This window comes from Pelophylax lessonae (genome assembly GCF_965119305.1).
Source record: "Pelophylax lessonae genome assembly, chromosome: 9".
NCBI lineage: Eukaryota > Metazoa > Chordata > Amphibia > Anura > Ranidae > Pelophylax > Pelophylax lessonae.
Genome location: NC_138776.1, coordinates 110,783,841 through 110,796,299, shown reverse-complemented (window position 1 = coordinate 110,796,299; position 12,459 = coordinate 110,783,841). Strand labels below are relative to the sequence as shown.

At 40.4% G+C, this 12,459-nt stretch overlaps 1 protein-coding gene across 1 annotated transcript in view; it reads left to right on the top strand.

The window, feature by feature from the left end:
* CABCOCO1 (ciliary associated calcium binding coiled-coil 1) overlaps window positions 1–9,838 on the top strand; it is a 107,594-nt gene extending 97,756 nt beyond the window's left edge. The window contains exon 7 of the mRNA XM_082269199.1: window positions 9,663–9,838. Within this exon, the coding sequence (XP_082125325.1) occupies window positions 9,663–9,683 (21 nt within the window). The 3' untranslated portion in view covers window positions 9,684–9,838. The remainder of the gene's footprint in view (window positions 1–9,662) is intronic.
* Window positions 9,839–12,459: the final 2,621 nt, after the last annotated feature.

The following is a 12,459-nucleotide window of genomic DNA, read 5'->3' as shown; positions in this document are numbered from 1 at the left end:
TCCAATGCAACTTGAAGAGGGGGTGTGCTAAAACCTAGCTACAAGTAGCATGTGTAGGTGCTGGAGCAACAAGAGAGTTCTCTAGTTTCCAAATGTGCCAGTAAACCCACTGACCCCAGCCAAACATCTGTTTGACTTAATTGTTCACTTGTTATAAAATAGGCTTTTGTGCATGGTGCTGCAGGATTAGACAATAAAAATAAGCAAACCCAGATTTAAAATTTTATGGACAAGAAATTATGCTTTTGTATAGGTAAATGGAGCCTGGCATATGTAATGATCTCGTTGAGGCTTTTCATTCTTAAGCTGCCTAATACATGAGTGCGCAGAATTGTCACCAAATAGAGACCAAAATAAGGATGTAGTGGTCAAACAAGGAAGGAGCATCATTAAATTAGAATTTGAATATATCACATTGACCATTTAGGATGATGGACCATTCCTCTCACATTTCTGATCATTATCATCTTTCATCTGGGCCTATTGACTGGAACAAAACAATTGTTTTACATTCTTTACTGTCCACTTTTCTGACCCTGGGCCTGTTGATGGTGACAAGGAAATATTTTCTTTTTCCTTATTATGTTTATCCCCAGGCTAAGAAATCTTGCCAGTGACAAAAAAAAAAAAAAAATCACTTTCTCCATATATACAAACCAAATTTGAACTTACATTGAACCTGTGAATTCAATACAATTCCACCCATATAACACCTGCCATGGAGGTCCCCTCCTCTCTTACCTCCTCTTTTCCTCTCTCTCCCCACTTTTTCCATTATAATAATTTTTTATTCTCTAGATTGTCTATGTATCTTAATGGGATTTTCTGTTCCCTTGTTTTCATCCCTTTATGGAAAAATACTTCCTTTTATTCAGCTCTGTAATCTCTCCAGGTTTGACGAGAGATCTCAAACCCATCTACGTTCTTGTTTATTGTTCTCAATTGTTGTGTGAGAGTTATGAGTGTGCTCACTTCACAATATGGAAATATGATTTGTTCCTATTTCTTTTTTAAAGATAATGCTTATAAAATGTCTATCGCAGCTGATGTTTGAGAGCTCATATTGGGCCTGCGATACTCCTCTACCAAATTATATGTTATTATCGTAGATGGTCCTCATCCTCAAGGCAATAATTCTATGTTTGTCCCTATTAAGAACATGATCAAAACATTACTGTGTAAACCACACTCTGTGTTCTATTATACGCTGCTATTGCATTGAGCATATTCAACCCAATAAAAATATTAAAATATAACAAAACAATTTCAGATATAATTCCTGAAGCTATGGATGAATGCAAAAATGATTCAAGTAAGACAATGCATGTAAAGATAGTATGCCCCATAGCAGACAAAGAGCTCTTGTACCTTTTTTTTTTTTTTAAACCTGCATGAATCATCTCAACAGGGAGAGGGCTTTTGGCACATTAGTTAGAAGAACTGCTGTAGATGTTATACACAGGCAGTTAAAGTTTTTCAAGCAGATATTAGGATACAATCTTTGCCTCAGGCCCTGATTGGAGAAAAATATCATACAGGAAGATAGTTTTTAAAGTGATACGTTAATAACTCACAATACTTAAATATGCACATTTCTGGTTCTTCATGTTTTTACATACTAAAGGTAATGTAGGAGATTTCAAAGGAGATCCTAAAGCAATACCCATAAGTTGGAGAAGCTTTATCAGTCTGCTGTAAAATGTTGCTTTCTGTGGTTTTCCTGATCTCTGACAAAAGATTTTTTTCAGTCAATAGATTCTTTTTCATCTGTGTGTAAACTGAATGTAACTTTTGAGGCGCCTTGTTTAGTATCTAGAGTTGGAACTCATGATGATTTTATGTGGTGAAGCCATGTCAGGTCAATCGACTTTTTTTTAAAGAATATGTAGATGTATTTCTTTAAACTGTGCAAAGCTGGGCCTCTTTGCTTAGTTTCCAAAGCTCAAAGTCCACAATGCATACCCTCATTTATTTCCCTAGGTATGCACAAATATTTTTTTTTCAGTATATTTCCTATTCTGTGAACCCCTTTTCCTTGTTTTTAGGGTTTCACTTCAATTTTCTGTGATCATTTATCACTTTGTTATAAGACCTTTAAATGTCCATTTTTATCATTGTTAACTTTTAATGAGTTGTTGGGTAGCAGTCACCTCTCTTGGACGCCCCTAACCAGCTGTGCTCATCATATAGCTGTTTTGGTGCCTCAAAAATGTTTTCCTATCCGTTTGTCTTTAATGTTAAAATGCAATTATATTTATTTTTGTCTTGTAAAAAGAACTTTGTGCCTATGTCTCCTTGTGCCTTTGCCTGATCCATGTTAGTTGTGTTTCACAATGCTACACCCAGCAAGAAACCTTAAATAAATCTTCTTTTTGATTGCCTCCCTGCCAATGCAAAACGAAAAGAAAAAAAAATCTTTATACATATAACAAAAGACAATTTATCACCCATGATATTTTCATCTGTGCACCTTTTTTGATGTGTACTCAGGTCAAAAAAGGGTTAGATCAGCAACTCAATGAAGACTTTTATTTCTGGGGTTTTTCACAATGTTCACTTCTGTCTAATAGTAACCAATCATAAATCACAATTCATGAGTTTAGACAGAACAGAAAACGATTATTGTGTTATAGTTGCTTAGGGTTACTTGTACTATGCACTTTGTTCTTTGACTTATTAAAAAGCTGTGTTATTGTAGTTTTGCTTTTAGATTATTGATTAATGTATACTTTTCATAGTTAAGGATGTACAATTTTTTCACTTTGTTGGAATCATAATTTTGAAATTGTGCCAACTGCTCCCCTTTCTCTGCCATGGCTGTTGCGCTGACCTCATGGCTGAGTCAAAATGAAGACTGCAATCATATGGGAAAGTTACCTTTTCTAAATGCTTACAGGTTCCTGGATTATGTTTTTGCAAATGACAATTTTTTATTGTATATGTTATTATATTACAGTTTTACATCAATTAATTGCATACTAAATTTTAGATAAGGATTCTACACATTCTCACAAAAATGTGTAAGTTTTGGTTGATCCCCTAAGTGGGTATGCAACTGAAAACAAACCATAGGGTCTATATATAAAAAAAATCACTGTGTGAATATGTCAGTGATAAATACAGGCTCCACAAATCTACACCATCATTTTCCTAAAATGTTTATTTCCTCCGGTGGCAATCAGGCTGTGTTACATGCAGGGTACTGAAAAGGAACATGCTAACAGGAGGAGAAGGGAAGGAGATGACCTGATCAATCTTATGCTCAGAGCCATCTTTAACAAGGGGTAAAAGGGCCACCTGCCTGGGCCCAGTCATTGTTGTGGGGCCTAAAGCAGCTGCCTCCTGAGCCCTCACTGTCAAGAGGATTTGGCTATCATGTATGAAGTTTTCTCCTCCTGGTACGGGTTAAGTGTCCCTGCATTGTCCCTCTACAGGCCCCGCCCCTTCCCCTTGGCTCAGTCTGAGTTGAATGAGTCTCTTTCTGGAGATGTGCTATGCCCCTCACCCCTGCTCCTCTATGGACGGATGCCAAGTGACTCTGCTCTGGGAGGTGAGTAGTGTGTGTGTCCCAGTGACAGCATGCCCTTTCTTGAGCCAGGCTCCCCGTCCGCCTGCCTTTAACAATTTTCCCTGAATGTCGCAGCTGCTACAGAACTTCTTGGGAGGGCGGGGCTGCTAAGTGTTGTAGTACGGGACGGTGATTGGCCTCTGTGGGGTTCCCAAACCTCCAAATACTCCCTGCCCCTCATCCCTTCCTGCATTTTCCTGCAATTGCTCCATAGCAGAATTTTTGAGGAAGAGCAGTGTATGTGAAGTCTCCTGGTAACCAGGATTGACCAACCGCCACCTTTCCATCCTCAACAAGTAACCCTCCTACCTCTCCACCCTCAATAAATAAACCCCTACCTCTCCACCCTCAACAAATAACTGCCCCACTTCTCCACCCTCAACAAATAACCCCCACCTCTCCACCCTCAACAAATAACCCCCACCTCTCAAACCTCAACAAATAACTCCCCACCCCTCCACCCTTAACAAATAACCCCCACCTCTCCACCCTCAACAAAAAACCCACCTCTCCACCCTCAAAAAATAACCCCCACCTCTCCACCCTCAAAAAAATAACCCCTACCTCTCCACCCTCAAAAAAAATAACCCACACCTCTCCACCCTTAACAAATAACCCCCACCGTTCCACCCTTAACAAATAACCCCCCTTTCCACCCTTAACAAATAACTCCCCACCTCTCCACCCTCAACAATTAACCCACCTCCCCACCCTCAACAAATAGCCTCCACCTCTCCACCCTTTACAATTACCCCCCCCATCTCCCCACCCTTAACATATAACCACCCCACCTCTCCGCCCTCAACAAATAACCTCCAACCTCTCCAACCTTTAACAAATAAACCCCCACCTCTCCACCCTCAACAAATAACTCCCCACCTCTCAACCCTCAACAAATACCCCCCCCCACCTCTCCACCTTCAACAATAACCCCCCAACTCCCCACCCCTAACTATATCCCCTGGCCAGAGCCTGTGTAATAATGGGGACGGGGGGTCCTGTGTAGTACATACAGACACTGGTCCAAGCTGGACCAAGGTAAATAAATAAAAATTGTCATATGTAAACTTCAGTTTTAAGGTTCTTTGTGTTTTCTTTTCAACTCACATGAAGTGACAAAGATGCTGCATTGAAGGCATGATCAACAAATATTTTTTTGTACTTGCTTAAAATGTTCTTAGTCTGCAAAATGAAAAGGAGCACAGCGACTATATTTATCGACTTGTAAGCGGCAATATATTACATTCTTCTTTCTGGGCTTAGATAAGCTTTAAGACAACAAAATGGTGCAGTCACACCATTAAGATTTGTAAGATGATGTTTACATAACAAGCATAAGGGGATTCTAAAGTATGTGTAGAAACCTGTAGGTATTTACTTTAAAATTTTAGTCCAGCTTAAGCACATTGAGTTTTTGAATGTTTTTTTTTTTTTTTTTTTTAAGCGAAATATTGATAACAAACCATCTAGGCAATCATATAATAACAGTAATTCTTCCATTCCATATGCAGTATATTTTATTTACACCAAATTTACTTTGTTACTGCTTCCATTCTCTAAAAATGATATACCATACTTTATTACTATATAAAAAAAATAGGAGAGACACTTTATCTTGTGAATAACGTGTTGCCTTGCTTGAACATTGACTTTGATATATAAGCAAGCTTAATAGAGTTATTGTTAGGAAGTGTGCAAAATGGACTGTGACATTTTGTCAGGGTAAAAGAGATTAGTCTATGTTTGTTCTAGATATAGAAGTGTAATGGGTGTTGCCTTGTTTTCTTTAGTGCAGACTGTTTGCCTGTCAAAAATGTAATATAGCATGCACCAGTGAAAATGAAATTTCTGCAGATAAAGTTTAATTTACCAAAGTCAAGTGTTATTATGTATACAGAATAAGGTACCGAGAAAAATAATGGTGACAGAATGGATTCACCTGATTTGAGATCCATGTCAGGCTGATGGAAAATGGATATCTTCAAATATGAGCCAATCCACTGGTTGATTTTAAAGAATTTTCACCTTAATATGTATTTTCATTTATTTAAAAAAACAAAAATCAGAATTCCTTACAACCTTGGTGTGAAAGCTGGCATCTCAATATCAAGAGGTTTATGGGCTTGTGGATCTCTTTTCAGGTGATTGTCATCCTGTATGTCCATCACCATTGGTTTGGTGTTTCAATATAGAAGCGCTCAAAAAATATTGCAAATAGGGAATGGGGGTAATTTATTTATAGGTGGCAAGTAAATCGTGCCAATGGACCCAATACCCAATCAAACCTATCCAAGGAAACAGCTCAAAATATATACTAAAACCTTTATTTTAAACAACAAAAAAAAAAAATCCACTTATGTGCTCTATGAGTGAGTTCATACTCACAAAACATGTGAGAGCTTAGTCCACTTGTCATATATGAGCTTCAATAATAAATGCCTCAATGGGATTGTCTGGCAAGATGGGTCATTTTGTATTTTTGCTTTCTGAATACTAAGCAAATGCATGGGCAAGAGAAAACCTATGTTCTCATTAGAGATGCAACTCAGTAGAGAATGCTATTATAGGACTGGCTCCACAACTTTAAATGAATTAGTAATAGTTGTGCCACTCCAAACTTGCCTCTTTTCCTGGATATTCAGCTCTCATCAGGTGCATCCTCGATCAGCTGTTCTGCTTGTCAAGTAGACATGAACAGGCTGATACTGTCACCAAGGTAAAACCAGCTTTAATATAATCACGAATAAGCACCTCTGGAGAGAAAAGCATTAGATACGGAGGTGGACTGGTGAGACTATTGTGAATCCTCTATACCTATTATATTAACCACCGATATCAGTCACATATCCACAAAAATGTACACAAACAAAGAGGCCTTCCAAATTCTGACCATGACAAATTATAGCAGTGAGAAGCTCTTACTGACAGATAGGGATTCTGAGTATGAACTGATGGAGAGAAGTGGTTCAGTAACTGAAATAGAGGAGGAGAGGGTGCTTACAAAAATAATGAGGAATTCTGAACAGCAGCAGGCAACCACCAGAAGAGCTATACATCCTAATGAAGTGGGTAGCACCAGCAGGGCAGTACACCCGGATGAAAGGTCAAGTATAAGTAGTAGGGTTAGGGCCCATACTAGTGTCCCAGAGGCACTTTCAAACCTGGTATGGCTTCTCTATAATTCCCTCTATGGGAAGCAGTGGAAAATTTTGTATGGGACCTTGTATCACCCCTATACCACCATGGATACTACCTCTATGTGGACAATTTTTACACCGCCCTTTCACTATTCCACCATCTTTATCTAAAGAAAACTCTAGCTTGCGGTACAATGCAAGCAAATCAAAAGGGCTTTCCACAAAGACTGGTGACCAAAAAGGCTAAAAAGGAGGAGTCAGTAAGTTTGCAAAATGAAGAATTTTTGACCGTTGAATGTAAATGGATGGATAAGGGGGATGTGTATGTCCCTTCCTCCATCCATAAAGACACCTCAGTGGAAATCCAAGGAAGGCATGGTCTGGTCCAAAAACTTGATTGCATACGTGACTATAATCAGGTATTGGGAGGTGTAGATTATAACGAACAAGTTATACAGCCCTTGCAACCAGAAGATCCCGTTACACCCTTACAACAAAGTATCCATATACCTATTCCAATTGCCCATTTACAACTCCTACATCATGTATCATAATTCCACAGAAAGACTTGGCTCTCTTTTAAACTTACAGGAAAAGATTGTAACAGTCCTTGTCTATCATGAAGGCCCTCCTCCTCAAAACATTAGTTCTGATGCAGTTAGCAGACTACATGAAGGATATTTCCCAGATATTATCCCTCCTTCAGAAACAGGCCAAAACCCCCCAAAAATTGTTGTATATGCACCAGAGAGGGAGTAAGGCACGACACCCATTACCATTGTTCCCAGTGTCCCACCCAACCTGGCTTATGCATAGGAGACTGCTTCCATCATCACCATACCTTTCTATATTAGTGAAGATATGGTGAAAATATTCCTGACTACCATTTTCTTGTATGTATGTCCTATGTTGCTGGCCATTTGCCTGTTTTTGCAACCACATTTCTCACTGCTGCCTGGACTGACAATTTGCCTGCATACTGACCATGCCCCTGCCTGCCACCCGAACTGACCCTGGCTTGTTTATCAAACACGTTTCTGCATTCTGGCCTTAACTGACCTCAGCCTGTTAATTAAACATGTTTTTTGCCTACTGCCTGGACTGATCTTTTGCCTGCAGTCACAGTGCAAGGCCTTGTAACTCTAGTAATAAGATTGAAGACAACAAGGTCTCACATATGTGACGGGGCTCCAGGGTATTGTTTCAGAATAGCAAAAAATAACAAACCCAGTGGTGATTAAATACGAGCAAAATAAAATTCAGTTTAAAAAAATAACAATTTCCTTTGGGTGAATTGTTGCATGATCAAAAAAAGTGTGACAGTGCTAAAATCTGAAAAAAGGGCCTGGGCAAGAAGGGGTGAATATGTCCCGTCTTGAAGAAGTTAAAGCTGATTTTACATCAGTGATGGCATCAGTGTGCCCATTCATTTCTACTCCACACCACTGAACTTATTATAACAGACTTCTGAAACTTCTAAAAAAAAATGCTAGTGCTGCTAGGCTGTCATGCTGACACTCTGGTTTTAGTAGCCTGACCCAGAGCAAGTAAACATATAAGGACTTCTAACAATCTATATACTTGTTCCAGGTTTGAGGACAGCAGACTTTCTTTCAGTATCTTGGGGTAGACAGGCTCTGATGGGGGGGCTTATTTACAGGCAGCAAGAGTCCACAAAACAGTGTCAATATCAAACTCCTGACAACCAATCTGTAATGTTCATCAAGTCTCATATAACATAAACAATCTCAATAAAAACTATTTTTGACAAAGCTGCTACCACACAATTTCTCTCTGAAGAGTAACATGCTCTTGCTTCCCCAAGATGTGTAAAAACATACCTGTGGTATAAATGGCTTTATTACTCTAGTTTGCTAGTCAAACCAGTTTTTCCTTGTCACACAGGAAATCGACTTGCCTTTGGTTCAACTTTTACAATAAAATATATTTGAAAAAAAAAAAAGTTCTTAACCACTTGCCGACTGCCGCATGACTATTTACTGCGGCGGTCAGCCCCTACTGGGCAAAGCGACGTAGGACTACGCCGCTCGCCCACAAGTCTCTAGGGGGCATGCACGCGCCGCTGGGGGCGCGCTCCCGCCCCCGCTCGTTCACTAACATCCCCGCGCGAGTGACCGGCAGCTCCGATGTCCGCCGGCCACTCGCGATCTCCCGCTGGAGAGGGAGAAAGGCAGGCGGCTGATGTAAACAAAACCGCCTGTCATTCTCCCTGGTGTAACTGCAGAGACTGTACAATCCTGCTATGTAGGATCGTATGTCTCTGTGGTTACATCACAAGCCACCCCCCCCCCCCCCACAGTTAGAATCACGCCCCTAGGGATACATCAATGAATGCATTTATGTATTATATTTAAAACAACAAAAAAGTACTCACAACTGGAGCACCCAGAATCTGGAGAAGCCGTGCACAATAACCAATCAGCTTCTAACTTTAGTTTGTTCATTATCTTTGAAAAATGAAAGCTAGAAGTTGATTGGACGCCATGCACAGATGCTCCAGATTCTGGCAATTCAAGTCTCAGTAACTGCCCTGCATATTTCTGAGATGATCATTGCTTTTGCTTATATTCTGAAAAAGATGATAGCATTAAAATGTATATATGAGTGTGAAATATATACATATACATATATATATATATATATATATATATTTTTTTTTTTTTTTTTATTATTTATTTTTTTTAAACTTTCTTTCTTGTCATATTCCAATTATATTGATAAAGTAAGTCATAATAAACATATTCCAGATGCATTTGTGCTATGTGATAAAAGTTATCACCTAAGTATTGGCTGGCAATGAGTGCAGTCTGTGAAACAGGAAGCCACGTGAAGTGTAATCTTTGTGTAAAGGCTAGATGGTTATGTCAGACATGTTTGGACAAAGTCCAGCACCAGGCAGCCTTTCCCTAAACCTTTATTTTTCATTCTCTCCACAGGCTGAGATAAATGACAGTTAACTTGCCTTCACTGCAAAAATGGAAAACTTGAAAAAGCCACGACTTTCTCAGCAAGCTTCATGGAGGTTCTAACATTGTAACAGCACTACTGGAAACACAGTTCAGTGAATTGTTTAGGTTTATAAAAATTTAAAAATTTTGAAAAAAATAAATACATTTTGTTGTAAGTTAAGAACTATGTAGATAATTACATTTTGCACCATTGGACCGCCTATGAGGCTATGATAAAACACTACTCATTTACTTAATGCTTGTGTGCCACCACATTGTCATGACACCCATGCCTGCTACATAACACTTGAATATAGATCTTGAAGAAGCTCCTAGGGCTCTTTCACAGGTGGCCTGGGAACACTAGAAAAACAAGTATTTGAGCTGCACCCCCCCCCCCCCCCACACACCTAAATTCTAACAATACAGTTGGACATGGCTGTACACATGAGCAGCCACGATCCTATGTTTCCTAGCCACAGCAAATTTACCTTGGCTTGTTTGACAGGTAGCACTTCCAGGCAAACGCGCCTATTAAAGTGGAACTTCACTCTCCCAATCAACATTGGAACATTGGTTATATTTTTTATCCTCATGCTGCTAGCATTTGTACATAGATAGGAAATTAAATCATATTTGCTTGTTTTTTTTTTTTTTTTTCATTTCTTCTCTAACTTCTTGGTTTCCTGCCTAGGTAAATTATGTCATAAATCCCGAGAGTCTTTAGGAGGGGAGGAGGGGTTTTCTCAGCTAAGCACACTCTCCTGCATGCATACTTGAGCTAAGGGCAGGAAGTAAATGCTACATGAATCATTTGCCCTTACTGACCATGGCTATGGCTAGAAATTTCTCAGCAAAATAAAGCATGGAGACATGGATGGATGGGGGAGTTTGTTTTGAATATTAAAAATGATTCAAATAGCATTTTTGGTTTGTGGTGCTCAGACAGGGGAGGGCTGGGAAGGGGGCAGGGTGGCAATTGCCCCCCGGGCCACTCTGATGCCAGGTAAAAAGGCTGCACTCAGGGCTGGATTAATGTAGGGGCCAGACACTGTATACAGCTGCCGGTCGCCGATACACAATGTTATATTTGCAGAGCTGCAGCGGAGCGGAATGGGTACGCTCCTGCACCCAGCCAGCACAATACTAATACAGTCACTTCCCTGTCATGCAGAGTGATCTCCGCCCAACAGGAGCTTCCTAGGCCCTGCCTGGCATGATGTCATGTACTTGTGTTAAACCTCCTTTGTTGCTATATACATTAAATTATGTTACCAAATTGCATCATGTTTGTCTTGCTTCATAACATTAATATCTATTATAAAACCAGGTGGGCATGGATGGTAAGCTGGTTCAATGGGCCACTTGACTGGAATTGCCCCCCAGGCCTAAGGCTGCCAGCCCTCCCCTGTGTTCAGATACAGTGAAGATCCGCTTTAAGCTCAATAGGAGAACTGCAAGCTAAACACTAGGCTCACACATGCGGGGGATTTTGATTTTTAACACAAAATCCCCCTTAAGCATAATAAAAAAAATGGACATTTAGGAGGCAGCAAAATCTCCTGGACACCTGCCAGAAACTGCAATACCACCCTCTGAAAAGTGACCCATCGCTTTTCAAAAAGTGGTAAGAACTGCCTTTAAGGAAAGAGCCTTAAGCCTAGGTTCACACTGAGGCAGTTTTGTAGTCATGCAAGCTCAGCAGATTTCAAGCTGGCATTTCAGTCCAACTTCGGGGGCATTTTCACAGACATATGTGTGGGTTCCTGCACATATGTCTATGAAAATCGCACCCCAAAGTCGCCAAAAGTAGTACAGAAACGACTTTTGGTAATCAGTGCAGCACCGCAAAGTCGGAGTCGCATGGATTCAGATGGTGCAATTACTGCCAATTGTTTCCGATTTGACATGTCAAATCGGACCAGTGTGAACGTGGGCTAAAGCTGAAATCCAGGTATGGATCCAGTTTAAGACCCCTTTCACACAGGTGGACCATTCAGATCCACCTGTCAGTTTTTTTGGCGGATCTGAAAGGTCACCCCATGCATCTCTATGGGGCATCGGATGTTAGCGGAGACATGTCCGCTGACATCCGATCCGTCAAATCTGGACAGATAGAAACCCTATTTTCCATCCGTCCAGTGGATGAGAACGGACAGACGGTCCGTTCCCATCCGATTCCCCCATAGAGATGCATTGGGACCTGACAGCTGTGTCTCCGCACACAGCATGGAGAACAGCTGTCATCCTCCTGCTCAGTGTGGGATTGGCGGATCGATTCCCCGCTGACAAAAACGGAGTCCGTCTGACAGACTCCATGTGTGAAAGAGCTCAAAATCAATTAAACATGCATATGCAATTCCTGCAGGGAAGAGGAGATTCACTGTAGTAGTCACTGGTACTATAATGATTTCCACTGTCTTCCAGGTCCTGGCCAAATGGTTGCTCCACTATTACCTTCTTTTTGGGGAAAATTAGGGTGGCAATTTGTACAGTATCACTTTACCATTCTCTCCATACAGTTTGGAGTTTGTCAGACCCCATTTAAGTCACAGTGGGAAGGGCCCTTGTCTGTCTAAGCACACCCTTTCCCAGGTGACGTAGCCAGGCTCTCCTTCTGATAAATGTTCGGCTTGTGTTTTTTTATTTTTTATTGGCTAGTGTAGGATCATACTACTGCTTTACAAATGGAGCCTGCAGGATGATATTTCATTTACTATTTTTCTGCATTGGAACATGTTTTGCATGGCAGTGCCCAGCAAACCTAAGTTTTGTTTTTGTTTTT